Source organism: Oryctolagus cuniculus, chromosome 11, assembly GCF_051225735.1.
Source record: "Oryctolagus cuniculus isolate XC-2025 breed Fujian yellow rabbit chromosome 11, ASM5122573v1, whole genome shotgun sequence".
NCBI lineage: Eukaryota > Metazoa > Chordata > Mammalia > Lagomorpha > Leporidae > Oryctolagus > Oryctolagus cuniculus.
Genome location: NC_142877.1, coordinates 52,209,305 through 52,227,178, shown reverse-complemented (window position 1 = coordinate 52,227,178; position 17,874 = coordinate 52,209,305). Strand labels below are relative to the sequence as shown.

The following is a 17,874-nucleotide window of genomic DNA, read 5'->3' as shown; positions in this document are numbered from 1 at the left end:
AGAAGAGCTAATAAGGCTCCGAACATGAAAGAAAGATAAGGAAGTGGAAATATCAATTGCCTGATTTAATCTGTTTATGTTATATGCATGTATTAAAATAAACACAGTACCCAATAAAAAAGCACAAATATTGGGGTAGGCACACACCCCTTGGGATACCCTGCATCCCATTACTGCAGTACCTGGGTTTGAGTTCTGGCTTTGCTCCTAATTCCAGCTAGCTTGTTATTGCAGACCTGGGAGGTAGTAGTGACAGCTCAAGCATTCATGTTCCTGTGACCCATGTGGGAAACCTGGATTGAATTCCTGCCTCCCAGCTTCAGCCTGGCCCAACCCTGACCCTTGTGGGCATTTTGGGAATGATTTAGTAAATGGGACTTGTGTCTCTCTCTTTGTCTCAAAAAAAAAAAAAAAAAAAAGTACAGTATTGTATGTTAATCAAAAAATTCAAATGGAAAATAGAAGCACTGGGGCTGGTGCTGTGGCACAGTGGGTTGACGCCCTGGCCTGAAGCATCGGCATCCCATATGGGCGCTGGTTCGAGACCCGGCTGCTCTACTTCCTGTCCAGCTCTCTGCTGTGGCCTAGGAAAGCAGTAGAAGATGGCCCAAGTCCTTGGGCCCCTGCACCCATATGGGAGACCCAGAAGAAGCTCCTGGCTCCTGGCTTCAGATAGGCGCAGCTCCAACTGTTGCAGCCATTTGGGGAGTGAACCATCGGACGGAGGACCTCTCTCTCTCTCTGCCTCTCCTCTCTCTGTGTAACTCTGACTTTCAAATAAATAAATAAATCTTTAAAAAAAATAGAAGCACTGGAGTGGATTTTCCATCCATTTGAATGATGCAGATTTTTCAGTACTACAGACTTCCTTGTGTTCTAGGGGTGGTCATACAGACTTTCGTTATCCACTGTTTTTCCCCATGCCTCTGCTTGTTACAGCTGAGGCTGACTGGCAACAATGGTTTTAGGTTGAAGACTTTTTGGAATGGGTCTTCCCAGTGGCTTCCAGAAGTATGACTTCAGAGTAGGGCATGGGTCCTTATGGTGATAATATCAAACACACATTATTTGCAGTTGTCTTGGAGGTGGTGGTGCTGCAACTAGAAATTCATACCAGATCAGTTTGAGAGAAAATGTTATGGTATAGTAAGTGACTCCTGCCTAGGAAGTCATGTCAAATATTGGACATTAATCCCTTGAAGTTGGATGGAGTATTAACATGTGCTGAAATTGGCTGAAGTGTGTTTGGAAGGCTCTCTGGCACTTACTGCCTTCCCTGATAGAAGGAAATTATGAATACTTAGGGAGAAAATGGACAGAAGCCTGAGCCCAGTGAATGAGACCAACCTCAGGGCCCATTTTCCACAGGGTAGCAGTCCTTTGCTTTCACATCCAGAATATGCCATCCTCCAAGTGGTACACTTCTTCAGGATTTTGAACATGGGAAACCATGGGACATGAGATAACATGGAATTTGGTGCTGGTTGTAGATTGCTGGTGTAAAGTGGAGTATGTGGATTTTCTAGATGTGATGACAATGAAAACAGCTGGTACTTAGTGGATGTGCTTGGTACTATTACTATTTTACAAAAAGGAAATAGGCACAAAGAAGTGTAGTAATTTGCTTATGTTCAATAATTAGCATATGGCAGAGACATAAGTTTAACCCAAGTAGTTTGGTTCCATAGTCTAAAAATTTTTAAATTTTATTTATTTTCTTTCTTTCTTTTTTTTTTTTTTTTTTTTTTTGACAGGCAGAGTAGATAGTGAGAGAGAGAGAGAGAGAGGTCTTCCTTTTCCGTTGGTTCACCCCCCAGTGGCCACTACAGCCGGCACACCGCGCCGATCCAAAGCCAGGAGCCAGGTGCTTCTCCTGGTCTCCCATGGGGTGCAGGGCCCAAGCACTTGGGCCATCCTCCACTGCCTTCCCGGGCCACAGCAGAGAGCTGGCCTGGAAGAGGGGCAACCGGGAAAGAATCCGGCGCCCCGACCGGGACTAGAACCCGGTGTGCCAGCACCGCTAGGTGGAGGATTAGCCTATTGAGCTGCGGTGCCGGCCTATTTATTTTCATTTTTATTTGAAAGCAGAGAGAGAGGGAGAGAGAGAGAGATATTGAAATCCATCCATTGATCCACTCCCCAAATGCCCACAACAGCCAGGGCTGGGCCAGGCTGAAGCCAGGAGCTAGGAACTAAATCAGGGTCTTCTACATGGGTAGCAGGGACCCACATACTTAAGCCATCATTTGCTGTCTTCCCAGGGTGTACATTAGCAGGAAGTTGGAATCAGAAGTGGAGCCAGTACTTCAAACAAGTAACCTACAATACAGAATGTGGTGCTGTTCCAAGAAGTATCTTACAATTCAGCTCCTAACAGCTGTCCCATCCTCCCCCCAAGCCCACACACTTAACCACCAAACTAAACTGCACCTTGAAATAATTTAAATGGCTTCCAGAAAAGACCAAGGATTTGAAAAGGTGCATCCAGCCTCCTGATGGGCTAACCGGTGGATAGCTCACTGGGGATCCTGTTAAGGTTGTGTGCTCACCTGGAGCAATGTTGAGTTGGGTGGGGAAACAAAACATGATTGCCTTGATCCAGAACCAAAACCTTGCCTCACTGAGCTCTACTGAAATGTGAACTATCATTTCCTATGGCCAGTACTGGGGGGAGTAGAGGTCTGGAACTTAGTGGGTCACTCTGCCAGTGGACTGGACCAGTTGCAGTGGGGAAGACCAGAAAGGCTGAGCCCTATGGGAAAAGTGGCATGTTTGCTGCAGCAGACACCTAGTTTGGAGGTAGACCCACATCTTTGGTTTTGATAAGTGTAGCTCTGAGTAGCATAGTACCTTCCCCTTCCCCTTCCCCTCTAGTCTCACATGGATCAGGACTGGTAGTATGTAGAAGGCACATATGGGTTGTTTCCAAGACACCTTTACATTAAGAAAGGCCAAGGGGTCCAGAGGCTCTGGACAGCTCAGAAATTGTTGGCTGAATTGTGCCATTCATGCTCTTGTTTGAAAAACCAGAACTATGGTGCCCTCTGCTGGAGCCCAAGTAAATGGCATCTCCAGCTGTCTCCTGACTAAACAGGCAGCTCAGAGGCCAGGAGAACTGGGAGGTTGAGCAAAGGACATGCTGGCCATGATTGGGAAAACCACCTGTTGAGTTCTCCTGCAGGATTCAGAAAATGAGGACACAAGTGAGATGCATGCATCTTTTATCGGAGACTTAAGGGTTAAGCTTCTCTTTGATGCAATTCATTTGGAGCTGGAAGTGAGACCATTTCTAGGCAGGGTGTGTGAGTGAATTCCTCTGGGAAGAGAAGGGTAAGGGCAGCCATGGAGGAAGCTGAAGTAAAGCCATGTGGTTGTGAAGAGCTTAGTGGTCAGAGTGTGACTAGAGAGTACTCGCTGGACAGTCTGGCAGGGAGAGGTCGTTTGTCTTAAGAACAAGCCTGATTGGGGCTGGTGCTGTGGTGTAGCGGATAAAGCCACTGCCTGCAGTGTCAGCATCCCATATGGACGTCAGTTCGAGTCCCGGCTGCTCCACTTCTGATTCAGTTCTCTGCTGTGGCCTGGGAAAGCAGTGGAGGATGGTCCAAGTACTTGACCCTTGCATCCGTGTGGGAGACCTGGAGGAAGCTCCTGGCTTCAGATTGGCACAACTCTGGACATTGCAGCCAATTGGGGAGTGAACCAGCAGATAGAAGACCTCTCTCTCTCTCTCTCTCTCTCTCTCTCTCTGCTTCTCCTTCTCTGTGTAACTTTGACTTTCAAATAAATAAATAAATCTTTAAAAAAAAAAAAAAGCCTGATCTCTCCCCTACTACTCATCCCTATCAATGGGCCTCTGAGTTTCCTAGCACTGAGCAATATCCTGAGTGCCTGGACTTGTGTTGTGATGAGATCTAGCCTACAGGGGTAACCTAGGATTTTCTTAAGATAGGGCAAGAGAGTTAACTCCGAAAAGGGCCAGATTAGAGGGAATTTATCTGAAATCCAAACCAAGACACTTCTAGACTAACAGGATTATCTAGGTATGAGGCTAAGGGTGGAGAAGAGAGCAGGGTTCAAAGCAGATAGTGAGATAGAATTATCAGAGGAAAAATCAGAGAGATTACCATGCTCTCCTGTGCAGGACAGAAAGGAAAGCTTAGGTACTCGAGAGACCATGGCAGGGGTTGTGGCACAGTGGGTTAAGCTGACACTTGGGACTCCAGCATCCCATATCAGAGTCCTGGCTGCTCTATTTCCAATCCAGCTCCCTGCTCATGTGCTTGGGAAGCACAGAAGATGGCTCAAGTATCTGGGTCCCTCCCCCCGACATGGGAGACTCAGATGGAGTTCCAGGCACCTGGCTTTGGTCTTGCCCAGTCTTAGTCTTTGAAGCCATTTGGGGAGTGCACCAAAGGATTCAAAATTTCTTTCTCTATCTCTCATTCTTTCTTGCTGTTCAAGTAAACAAATCGACAGAGAGAGAGAGAGAGAGTACATCATATCAGGGCATAAGGTGGACAAACTCTGGAACACTGGAAGCTGGGCTGAAGTTGCAGGAGCAATTCATTTCAGGGTCAGAAAGCATGAATTGGGAGGAATAGCAATCTACGCATTGGTGGACCTAAGAATTCTGATCAGTGTGCAAGGTACTCTTTGTAGGCAGTTGTATCTGACTAAGATCTTGTTAGAGCCTGGATAAAGGCAGCCAGAAGCTTTCACTATTCAAGGAGTCCTTCCCCTTAAAAATACTGCTTTTCAAGTATTCTATCCTGGCAAAGATGTCTTAAATAGTGGACATTTATAGGAAAGCTATATATTCTGTATGTAAATAGTTATCTGGATCCAATGGATAACTTTTTCTCCAATAATCTATTGTGCAATTGTATATGCTATGTCTGAGGTGCATTACATACATTATTTAATCTCCATAACAAATCTGTAATACAGACATTATTTACAATTACAAGTGAGGAAATGGAGGCTCTGTGCATTTGCTTAGTGTGAGTTAGTCCCCCCACCCTCCAGCTCTGAACAATTTTGAGTACCTGATAAAGCTGAGTTTCCAGGGGTAGGCTTTTGGCAGAGTTGTTACAATGCTGCTTGGGATGCCTGCATCTCCTATCAGTGCGCCTGGGTATGAATCTTGACACCACTCCAGATTCCAGGTTCCTGCCAATGCACCCCCTGGGAGACAGTGGTAATGGCTCAAGTAGTTGGGTTCCTGGTACCCATGTGGGAGACCTGGATTGAGTTCTGGGCTCCTGAATTTGGCCTGGTCTACCCTAGGCTATTGCAGCATTTGGGGAGTGAACCAGCAGATGGAAGATCTTTTTCTGTCTCTCTCTGCCTTTCAAATAAATAAAAATTTAAAATCATAATAGTGATAACAAACTGGGTTTCTGAATCTGTGAATAGACTGAAGTATGCTTCCTGCACCTGTTTTTCTCCTTTGGTTTTTCTATTGTGGCTCTTTATCAGGAGGAGAAGCTAGGAAGGAGGCAGAGACTGGCAGGATATTTGATTACGTGTGGTTGAGTCAGCTCTGAGTTTTCATTAGAATCAGCTTGAGTGGGCCATTTTGAGTTGAATGTTCATATACTTACACCTACGAGGAGAAAAAAAAACCCCGTCCTTGAAAGAAAAATTATGAATGATTAAAACTATCATGATACAGTACTAAGAATGAAAGGTATGAGTATGAATAGGTTCATTGTTACAGTTGCTCTTTAAGGCCTATCTGAGGAGCAGGTAAGAATGTGGCTGATATGATCATAAGAACAGGTTGACATGCCAGAGCAGGTGCAGTGTGTGTGAGTCAAGTGTGTATGTACCCTCTTCCCCCCTTATTTGTGAGGAATAAATGTCAAGATCCCCAGTGGAAGCCTACAACCATGAATAGGAATATGAACCATGAATGATAGCACTGAATCCTATATTTGCTATATGTTTTCCTATATACATACCCATGATAAAGCTTAATTTATAAATTAGGCAGAGAAAGAGATTAGCAACAGCTAATAATAAAACAGAATAATTATAACAATATACTGTAATAGAAGTTATATAAGTATAGTCTCTTGAAATATATGACCTACCTTTCTTGGGTTGCTGGGAGATGATGCAATGCCTATGTGATGAGATGGAGTGAATGACAGAGACTTTGGGAGGTAGCCTACTTACATAAAGGTTACTCGACCTGAAGCACAGTGACACTGCAATATCTGATAACTGGGATGGCTACTCAGTGACTAACAGGCGGGTAGCATATACAGTGTGGATGTGCTGGACAAGGGAATGACCCATGTGCATGGTGGCATGGAGTGGAACGGTGAAAGGTTTCTTAGGCAACTCAGAATTGCACACAATTTAAAACTTGGGAGTTAGTAGTTTCCAGAATTTACCATTCAGTATTTTTGGACCCCAGTTGATGGTGGGGAACTAAAAGCACAGCAAGCAATATTGTGGATAAGGGGAAACTACTGTAGTAACTAGGTGAAGAAACTGATACCGGCTGGCACCATGGCTCAATAGGCTAATCCTCCGCCTTGCGGCGCCAGCACACTGGGTTCTAGTCCTGGTTGGGGCGCTGGATTCTGTCCCGGTTGCCCCTCTTCCAGGCCAGCTCTCTGCTATGGCCCGGGAGTGCAGTGGAGGATGGCCCAAAGTGCTTGGGCCCTGCACCTGCATGGGAGACCAGGAGAAGCACCTGGCTCCTGGCTTTGGATCAGCGCGATGTGCCGGCTGCAGCACGCCGGCCGTGGTGGCCATTGGAGGGTGAACCAACGGCAAAAGGAAGACCTCTCTCTCTCTCTCTCTCTCTCTCTCTCACTGTCCACTCTGCCTGTCAAAAAGAAAAAGGAAAAAAAAAAACTGATACCAAGTAATCATTCTAGAGACAAGGGTAGATTACAAAAGACAGTGTTTCAGGATTGTCTGGCTTGTGGAACTAAGAGTGAATATAGTCAGGAATTGTGGGTTCCTTCAACTAGCAGACATACCGGAGGGAACTTAAAAGTTCATTCAGAGGTTGATGCAGTGGTTAAGATGTTTCTTGGGATGCCTGTATCCCGGAGCAGAGTGCCTGGGTTCAAGTCCTGACTCCACTTCCACTTTCTACTTAATTTCTACAATGGATTTTCAAAAGAGTTCATAGAAATGTGTGTTAGAAAAGAATTATGCATGGGCTTCATGGGTAAGCTGCCACTTGGGATGGGCCCCCTCCCATCAGAGTGTTTGGGTTCAAGTTCCAGCTCTGTTCTCCATTCCAGCTTCCTGCTGATGCACATACTGGGAGGTATCAGTGATGGTATCATCAGGTATTTGATGATCAGAAGCCAGGAGCCAAAAGCTTCTTCCAGGTCTCCAAGTATATGTGGAGTTCCAAGTACTTTGGCCATCTTTGACTGCTTTCCCAGGTGCATTATCAGGGAGCTGGATCAGAAATAGAGCAGTCAGGCTCCAATACAGGACACCAGCATCACAGGCAGCAGCTTTACCCGCTATGCTGCAGCGCCGGTCCCCCCACCCTGACCCACCCCCAGCTGCTGACCTTATGAGAATTAACAGTTTACTGTTTAGAAGGATGGAAGTCACTAGTGACTGGATACTCGCAGTTGTAGTGGAGTGGTTGGGGAAAGAGCCTGGCCTCAAGAAAGAGTTGCAGGCGGCCGGTAGCTGGTAGTGGGTAAAGCCACTGTCAGCAGTGCTGGCATCCCATAAGGGCACCAGTTTGAGTCCTGGCTGCTCCACTTCCAATCCAGATCTCTGCTATGGTCTGAGAAAGCAGTAGTGGATGGCCCAAGTCCATGGGTCCCTGCACCCATGTGGGAGACCTGGAAAAAGTCCTGGCTCCTGCCTTCAGATTTGCACAGCTCTGGCCTTTGTGGCCATTTGGGGAGTGAACCAATGGATGGAAGACCTCTCTCTCTCTCTCTCTCTCTCTCTCTCTCTCTCTCTCTTCTCTCTCTCTCTGCCTCTCTATAATTCTGCCTTTCAAATAAATAAATAAATCTTTAAAAGGGAAAAGAAAAGAAAGAATTGCAGAACAATCAGACAACAAAGAACAGGAAACTCTTTCCAGGAATTTTGCTGTATGGTTGGGGAGGGCCATGGAAATAGTGAATGTGGGGTTCCAAGACACAAGGAAGAGGGGCTGGCATTGGAGTGCAGCAGGTAAGCTACCACTGTGACACTGATGCTGGCAGTCAACATATTGGAGTCCCAGCTGTTCTGCTTCTTATCCTGCTTCCTGGGATGTGCCTGGGAAGGCAGTGGATAATGGCTCGGGTACTTGGGCCACTGCTGCCCATGAGGGAGACCTGGATGGAGTTTCAAGTTCCTGGCTTTGGTCTGGCCCAGTCCTGGCTGTCATGGGCATTTGGGGGGTGAACTAGCAGACAGAAGATCCCTTCTTCTCTGTCACTGCCTTTCAAATAAATAAACAAATAAATAAATAAATCTTTTTTTTTAAAAAGAAAGATGTAAGAAAGAAATGGAAAAACTAATACCAAAAATAAATAAATAAATGAAAAGTTATTGGAGTAGTTTCCTTGAGTGCCTATATGCCCTAAAACTTGCCATGCAGAACCAGAGTTCAGCTCAGGGGTACTTCATGTGCCTTTAAGGAATTCTTAGGGAGGGACCATAATTACTATTGAATAGAATTTCCAGGTAAAAGATTGACTGATGTAGCTGAAATTGTTGAAACCAAACTTGGCAGAGGTTAGCCAAATTGGCTGAATGTCTTTTTTTTTTTTTTAAAGATTTATTTATTTGAAAGACAGAGTTAGAGCAAGAGTGAGAGCAACAGAGAGAGAGAGAGAGCGCCAGAGAGAGAGAGAGATCTTCCTTCCAATGGTTCACTCCCCAGATGGCCACAACAGCCAGGACTGGGCCAGGCTGAATCTAGGAGCCAGGTGCTTCTTCTGGGTCTCCCATGTGGGTTCAGGGGGCCAACAACTTAGGCCATCCTTCACTGCTTTCCCAGGCACATTAGCAGGGAGCTGGATTGGAAGTGGAACAGCCAGGACTTGGACTGGCACCCATATGGGATGCCAACGCTGCAGGCAGCAGCCTAAGCCACTATGCCACAGGGCTGGCCCCCTGGCTCAAAGTCTTTATGGAAAGCGTAGAGGCATCACAAATATTATTGTACGCTTTCTTTTGCTATGAGGTCATGGACAGTGGGCAGACTGCATAGGTATGTCAGGGTTTGCACAAGAAAAAGGCTAGAAGTGGGAGGTGGGTTTCAGGCTTCTTGCTGGGCTGCAGTGAAAGCAGTACAATCCAAGTGGGACGTGGAGGTGCCTTCCTACATTTTTGGCTTTGAGCTGTTAAGATTTTGAAATTTGCTTTTATGAAGATGAAACTCGGGCCTGAGCTCTCTACACACCCCTAGATTGCTCTCATTCTTCAGGGTGTTGCACAGACATCACCTCCTTGATTACTCTATCTTCACTGCAGGTGAGCCTCTCCCAGTTATTCTCCATATTGGGATCTGCAATTTAGTCACCCATAGGGCCAGACAAATGCTTATGAGTAGAGCGAGCTGGGTAAGAAACCTACCCTACCTGAAGGAACAGCTGCTACACTGCTCTGTTACTTGTCATTTAGGATCACAGTTTAGAGCCAATGTGGCCAGATATAATTTTTTTAAGAAGTCAGAAATGTGGTTTTATATAATATTTCCTGACTTTAAGTGTTTGTCCGAATTTCTGGGAAACATTCTGCAGGCTGAACATGTTACCGGGCTGTATCTGGCCCCAAGAGCAGCAGTTTACAACTTCTCTTCTGTTGCATTACCCTGTTATTTCCTTCCTTGAACTTGTCATAATCTGTATCTTATTTACCTTTTATCTATATTTGTCACTGAAGTATATCTAGTGCCTAACACAGTGCCTGGCATAGTCAGTTCCCAATAAGTTAATGTCAGTTGTTGGATGAGAGATGGGGTCTGGATTGGTGCCTTTCTTAGGAGCTTTTTCTTTTTAATATATTCTGAATATTATTGTACACATGAATCATAGATATGTACATATGTGCATGTATATGGTCTTTATACATGTGTATATTTGTGTAGATAGATATCGCTATACATATATCTTTATATAGCACACATTTTTTCCCAGTCTCTCTATTTTTAACTCTATGATGTCTTTTGATGCGAACTTAGAATGTATTCAGTAAAAACTGTCAGTCTTTTAGTCATCTAGGCTTAATGTCTTCTAATAAAAAGTTTCTTTTCTTTCTTTTTTTTTTTTTTTTTGACAGGCAGAGTTAGACAGTGAGAGAGAGAGACAGAGAGAAAGGTCTTCCTTCCGTTGGTTCACTCCCCAAGTGGCCACAACGGCCAGAGCTGCGTGGATCTGAAGCCAGGAGCCAGGAGCCTCCTCCAGGTCTCCCATGCGGGTGCAGGGACCCAAGGACTTGGGCCACCTTTTTATTCATGCCAGAATAGCTCTCAGCTGCAACAGGAGTGGTTCAGGCCTCTTTTAGAATGCTTTCAGGGGAAACAGAGAACATAGACCACTAGAAACTAAAAATATGCATTGCCTTTCTTTGAAAAAGCTATTTGAAAATTAAGAATAAAGGGGTATTTCTTAGTGTAATAAAGATCTCCTACCTCACGTCATGCTTAAAAATAAATTCTAGATGAATTAGAGAACTAAACGTATGAAGTAGTCCTACAGAAACATTAGGAAAAAACCAGAATATTCTTAGAATCAAAGACTGGTTATAGAAACTTTTCTGGGGCCTTCGCTGTGGTGTAGCAGGTAAAGCCACCACCTGCAGTGCCAGCATCCCATATGGGCACTGGTTCCAGTCTCCCCTGCTCCACTACCGATCCAGCTCTCTGCTGTGGCCTAGGAAAGCAGAAGAAGATGGCCCAAAGTCCTTGGGCCCTGCACGGGCGTGGGAGACCTGGAAGAAGCTCCTGGCTCCTGGCTCCTGGCTCCTGGCTTCGGATTGGCCCAGCTCCGGGCCAATCTGTGGCCATCTGGGGAGTGAACCAGCAGATGGAAGACCTCTCTCTCTCTCTCTCTCTCTCTCTCTCTCTGCATCTGCCTCTCTGTAATTCTGGTTTTCAAATAAATAAACAAATATTTTTTAAAAAGACTGAATATTAAAAAAGATAAGTAGAGGAATTGTTCAAGTTATTCAAGAAGATGGGGTGGGCAATGGACAGCAGGTTAAGCCACTGCTTAGGATGCCTTTCCCCTATATTAGAGTGCCTAGGATGGATTCCCGCCTCTACTGTTGATCCAGTTTCCTGCTAATGTGCACACTGGAAGGCAGCAGATAATGATTCATGTAGTTGGGTCTTTGCCATCCAAGAAGGAGACCCAGATGGAGTTCCTGGCTCCTGGCTTCAGTGTGTCCCAGCCTTGGCTACTATGGGCATTTGGAGAATGAAGCAGCAGATGGAAGATCTATGTCTCTCCCTCTCTCTGTCCTTCTGCCTTAAAAAAAAAAAAAAAAACAAACAAACAAACAAAAAAAAAAACAGCTTGTATATATATGTAGGCCCTTTCTTAACTATTACAGAAAGCAGATAGAGGGTTGGCAAGTAACCTATCAGAGAGAAAGTTTTTATCTACGTCTGTGGTGAAGGATACATCTAGAAGTAAGCTAATTCATCTTACAGGCCCAAAATTTAGAATGTAACATGTTTCACAAAATATAGGAGAGTAACCTGACTCCTGGCTTCGGCCTGGCCTGGCCCCATTTATGGCCATTTGGGCTGTGAACCGGTAGATCGAAGATTTTCTCTCTCTCTCTCTCTCTCTCTCTCTCTGTGTAACTCTGACTTTCACATCAATAGAAGAGAATTACTGAAGCTGTTTACAGAGCATTTAGCATAATCAGGCACATCACTCTGCCCTACCAAGGATATGAAAGATTTCCCTAGAAGAGCTCAATCTAGGAGGCAATGCATCCCTGGACAGGATTCACTGCAAAGGCTGGCATATGGTGCAAGAATGAAAGTCTGATGATGGAGTGAAAGCCAGATCCCCAAAAGATCTCTCAAAACCTGCTTCACCTGTCCTGGTCTGAGGATGCCAATAGACGAGCACATAACCAATCTCCCAAGGATTCTTCTCTGGAAAAAACTGCAGATCCAGAGGGAAGCTTCCAGTGAAGCCCACAAAAGGGCAGCTCCCTCCATGGGCTCCTAGTCAGCTTCTTCATTAAAGGGGAGGCGAGGATAAACAGATATTTGAGGGCAATAATCAATGAGAAAACAGAGGCCAAAATAAACTCACAGGAAAAAGGACTCAGAAGAAACAGAACTAATGTAGAAAACAGAAGACAATTTCAAATAAATTATAATATCTTTAGAGAAAAAGGAGAAAATATGAAAAGGAAAACCAAAAGGCCAAGAATGTCCCTTAGAAATCAAAATACATGGCACTGGCCGGCGCCGCGGCTCACTAGGCTAATCCTCCGCCTAGCGGCGCCGGCACCCCGGGTTCTAGTCCCGGTTGGGGCGCCGGATTCTGTCCCGGTTGCCCCTCTTCCAGGCCAGCTCTCTGCTGTGGCCAGGGAGTGCAGTGGAGGATGGCCCAGGTGCTTGGGCCCTGCACCCCATGGGAGACCAGGAAAAGCACCTGGTTCCTGGCTCCTGCCATCGGATCAGCGCGGTGCGCCGGCTGCAGTGCGCCGGCCGCGGCGGCCATTGGAGGGTGAACCAACGCCAAAAAAGGAAGACCTTTCTCTCTGTCTCTCTCTCTCTCACTGTCCACTCTGCCTGTCAAAAAATTAAAAAAACAAAAAAAAACAAAAAAAACAAAAAAAACAAAAACATGGCACTTGCCCCTTATCCACAGTTCTGCCTTCTGTCATTTCAGCTACTTGCCGTCAATCATGGCCCAAATATACTACAAAGAAAATTCACAAAATAAACAATCTATAAGTTTTAAAGATAACTTTTACCATAGTATATCATTTGAATTATTCCATTTTATTAGTTATTATTGTTACTTTTACTGTAACTAACTTAAAATGTAAACCTTCATAGGTATGTGTATCTAGGAGAAGACACAGTACATATAAGGCTTGAAAATATTCATGGTTTCAGGCCGCCACTGGGGACCTTGGAACATATCTCGTACTGTAATAACCAAAATAAAATATTCTAATGTGAGTAGTGGTTTTCACATATGCCATACATTCTTTGATATTGTCCCTTTCAAGAAGAGGAGCTTGGGTATGGGCTGGATTTAGTGACTCTCTTCTAACAGAAAGAGTGGGAGGGACAGTCACTTTTTTTTTTTTTTTTTTTTGACAGGCAGAGTGGACAGTGAGAGAGAGAGAGACAGAGAGAAAGGTCTTCCTTTTGCCGTTGGTTCACCCTCCAATGGCTGCCGTGGCCACGCTGATCCGATGGCAGGAGCCAGGTACTTCTCCTCATCTCCCATGGGGTGCAGGGCCCAAGGACTTGGGCCATCCTCCACTGCACTCCCTGGCCACATCAGAGAGCTGGCCTGGAAGAGGGGCAACCGGGAAAGAATCCGGCGCCCCAACCAGGACTAGAACCCGGGGTGCCGGCGCCGCAAGGCAGAGGATTAGCCTATTGAGCCACGGCGCCGGCCAGGGACAGTCACTTCTGAGACCAGGTTATAAAAAGTTATTTAGTGCCCTTGCTGTCTCTGATCACCTGCTCTGGGGAGAGTTAGCTGAGAACGCTCAAGTAAAGTGAGAAAGTGAGAAACTGATGTGTCCTGTCACTAGCCAAAGAACTGAGGGCTCTAACCATCTTGGAAATGAATCCTCCAGGCTCACCTTGTCTATATAAATACAGCCCTGGATGACATCCTGTCTGCAACCCCATGAAAGACCCTGGCCCAGAACCATCTGAGCTGCTCCTGGACATATTACAAGGATGTAATGATTGTTGTTGTAAGCATAACTCTAGGGGAATGTGTCACTCAACAAAAGATAATTAACATAGAAGGATGAAAGATAACATTCAGGAAGCCTCCTCAAAGGGCAAATACTACTAATAAAAGAAAACGTAGGGGCTGGCACTGTGGTGTGAAGCCGCTGCCTGCATCCTTTATGAGCGCCCATTTGAGTCCCTGCTGCTCCACTTTCCATCCAGCTCTCTGCTATGACCTGGGAAAGCAGTTGAAGATGGCCCAAGTCCTTGGGCCCCTGCACCCATGTGGGAGACCCTGAAGAAAATCCTGGCTCCTGGCTTCACATCAGCTCAGCTCTGGCCGTTGTGGTCATTTGGAGAGTGAACCAGTGGAATAGAAGACCTTTCTCTCTCTCTGGCTCTAGCTTTCTCTGTAACTCTATCTTTCAAATAAATAAAATAATTCTTAAAAAAGAAATAGAAGAGAGGATATAGAGGATAATAAAAACAAGAAAACATAGAGAAAGGCTATTAAGTTAAAAGATCAATTAAGGATGTCATAAAAAAGAAAAAAAATTTTCTTCGGAAATGAAAGGTATTAATTACCAGAATAAAAGAGCTCATCAGAGTGCCCATCACAAGGATGAAAAAAGACCTACTGCAAGTCCCATGATTCTGAAATTTCACAAATCTAGGGAATAAAAAAGAAAATTAAAAGCCTTCACAAAGAAATTAGATACAAAAGAATCTAATTGGAAGATGGAAGACAACAAAAACATATCTTCAGATTTCTGAGAAGATACATTTTCTTTTCAGAAATAAGTTAAGGGCCAGCACTGTGGCATAGTAGGTTAAAGCCCCGGCCTGCAGCACCAGCATCCCATATGGGCACCAGTTCGAATCCCAGCTGCTTCACTTCTTATCCAGCTCTCTGCTATGGTCTGGGAAAGTAGTAGAAGATGGATCCAAGTCCTTGGGTCCCTCCACCCGTGTGGGAGGCCCAGAAGAAGCTCCCGCCTCCTGGCTTTGTTCTGTCCCAGCCACCGCTGATGTGGCCATTTGTGGGGTGAACCAGTGGATGGAAAAATCTGTCTCTCCTTTTTTTCTCTGTAATTCTTTCAAGTAAATAAATATTTTTAAAAAATTATTTATTTCTTTGTTTATTACTTATTATTTGAAAGGCAGAGAAAGAAGCAGATACTTGCTGGTTCACTTCCCAGATGCTTGCCACAACTGGGGTTTGGCCAGGCTGAAGTCAGAATCCAGGAACTCAGTCTAGGTCTCCCATGTGGGTGGCAGGGAGTCAACTACTTGAGCCATTACCTGCTGCCTCCCAGGTTGTACATTAGCAGGAAGCTGGAATAGAGAACAGAAGTTACTCCATTATGGGATGTGGGTGTCCCAAGCAGTATCTTAACTGCTAGGCCAAATGCCTGTCCCAAGAAAACTATTTTCTTTTTTTTTTTAAGATTTTTATTTTTATTTATTTGAAAGTCAGAGTTACACAGAGAAAGGAGATGGAGAGAGAGAGAGAGAGAGGTCTTCCATCCGTTGGTTCACTCCCCAGATAGCCACAACAGCCGGAGCTGCACCGATCTGAAGCCAGGAGTTTCTTCTGGGTCTCTCACATGGGTACAGGGGCCCAAGGACTTGGGCCATCTTCTACTGCTATCCCAGGCCATAGCAGAGAGCTGGATCAGGAGAGGAGCAGCCAAGACTCGAACCAGCACCCATATGGGATGCTGGCGCTTCAGGCCAGGGCATTAACCCACTGTGCCACAGCACCGGCCCCAGTGCTTCTATTCTTTGTCATAATTCTCTGAGCAATATGGTATAACAACTATTTACATAGTATTTACACTGTATTAGGTATTATGGGCAATCTAGAGATGATTTAAAATATAAGGGAGGATATGTGTAGGTTATATGCAAATACTGTGCCATCTCATTTAAGTGACATGATTATCCTCAGATTTTGGCATCTGAGAAGGCTCCTGGAAGAACCAATCCCCTGTAGAAACCAAGGGACAATTGTACTGGAAAAAGAAGGGTCAGGAATGGAAAGTATGTAGTTTTGGAAAGCAAAATTCTGAGCTGTCTTAATGGGAAAGCAGTATACACAACCAAAAATGGATAATATGGGAAAGCAGTATACACAACCAAAAATGGATAATATTCAGAATATACACATTTTCTTTAGAATTAGAAAGGCAAATTCCAAAATAAACAATTAAAAGAGTTGAAAATGATTGTCTCTAGAGAGAGCAGATGAGAAGGCTGAGGCAGAGGACTCTTGTTTTTCTTTAAGAGACTTTTTTTTTTTTTTTTTTTTTTTGACAGGCAGAGTGGACAGTGAGAGAGAGAGAGACAGAGAGAAAGGTCTTCCTTTTTTGGCGTTGGTTCACCCTCCAATGGCTGCCACAGCCAGGTGCTTCTCCTGGTCTCCCATGTGGGTGCAGGGCCAAAGCACTTGGGCCATCCTCCACTGCACTCCCGGGCCATAGCAGAGAGTTGGCCTGGAAGAGGGGCAACCGAGACAGAATCTGGCGCCCCAACCGGGACTAGAACCCAGGGTGCCCGCGCCACAGGCGGAGGATTAGCCTATTGAGCCATGGCGCTGGCCCTTTAAGAGACTTTTAACACTATTCTTTACATGTAAAATTACTCTGAAAAAGAATAAAAAAAGATAAATATTTGTTACATTAGATTTAGGGAAAGCAAGTATAAAATATTTGGGGAAAATCATAAAATAAATTTAAAAATCAGATTGGTTTGCAAATTTGTAATCAAACTGAAATTATAGATGATGCATTGAGAGACAAGAGGTTATGACCCTCATTCATGGACACGTTTTCCAAGAAAAGGAAGTTCTTTGACACTATACCAAAAAAAAAAAATGGTAAGTGAACCCACATTTAAACATACTAAGTGAAAACAAAGTATGTATGTGTTTTTTCTTCCCAACTTACATTTTAACCTTTGAAAAATTTAACTGCCCAACTGTTTGTCAGTGATGAGAGATTCTATTGTACTTATACTCAACTTTTATCAAATAGTACTTAGTAATCGATTCAAATCTGCTAGCTTGGTTGGGATATGTTTATACCAAGTATATGTAGTGGTGGTTAGAAGTTTTTGGATCAGGTGAGTCACAGCCCAGGGTCAGACGGGCCACATTTAGTTCAAGATGCCTCCTTGAAGGATGAGATCAATGGTAATTGGTTGCCATGCTAAATGGTTATTTCACTAAATTCTTTTTTTTTTCTTTAAGATTTTATTTATTTATTTGAGAGGTTACAGACCAAGAGAGGCAGAGACAGAGAGAAAGGTCTTCCATCCACTGGTTCACTCCCCAAATGGTGCAATGACAAGAGCTGGGCTGATTCGAAGCCAGGAGCCAGGAGCTTCTTCCCAGTCTCCCACTTGGGCCATCTTCCATTGCTTTCCCAGACCATACCAAAGAGCTGGGTCGGAAGAAGAGAAACCAGGACTAGAACCGGTGCCCATATGGGATGCTGGCCCTGCAGGCAGAGGCTTAGTCCACTATGCCACAGTGCCAGCTATTTCACTAAATTCTTATCCCAGAAGTAAAACTCCTGAATTTTCTTTGGAGGAATAAGGATATGTGCAGATGAACTCCTAGCACTGAGTCTTCACCAATAATTCCAGTAAAGTTTAAGCACAGAAAATGAATCGAATTATTGCTTTGGTTTCTGCATATAGAGTTGGATCACAAGCAGATGATTCTCTGATGTGTATATGAGAGAATGAGAGATCAGAAAAAACTCATCCAATTATTCTTTCCCTTCCAGTAGCTTGCAGAATGCTATCCAAAAGTTGTTAAGCTGCATAGGGGCTATGTGGGGAGCCTGCAAGGTTTTGACTTTATATAGGAGGTCTCAACTCAACAAGTTTGACCATTAGTGTGGCAAAGTTACCATTCAGCTACAGTGAATGGTGGACTCTTGGCAATCTTGAGACCACTTGTTAGGGAACAGCAAATAGCTATAAGAAAG

At 44.6% G+C, this 17,874-nt stretch overlaps 2 protein-coding genes across 15 annotated transcripts in view; one reads left to right on the top strand and one right to left on the bottom strand.

Moving 5' to 3' along the window:
* SPMIP11 (sperm microtubule inner protein 11) overlaps nucleotides 1-17,874 on the bottom strand; it is a 47,325-nt gene that overhangs the window by 14,221 nt on the left and 15,230 nt on the right. The gene's annotated exons all lie outside the window — the stretch shown is intronic.
* ADCY6 (adenylate cyclase 6) overlaps nucleotides 1-17,874 on the top strand; it is a 66,536-nt gene that overhangs the window by 34,954 nt on the left and 13,708 nt on the right. Inside the window, exon 23 of one of the 13 annotated variants that reach the window (XM_070052179.2) lies at nucleotides 2,262-2,390. The exons of 10 other annotated variants lie outside the window; for them this stretch is intronic. In XM_070052179.2, coding sequence (XP_069908280.1) covers nucleotides 2,262-2,273 — 12 coding nt within the window. In that variant the 3' untranslated portion in view covers nucleotides 2,274-2,390. Of the gene's footprint in view, nucleotides 1-570; nucleotides 604-2,261; nucleotides 2,391-17,874 lie in introns of those variants that run through there. 2 more of the 13 variants (XM_051845394.3, XM_089308256.1) reach the window with 2 other exon arrangements.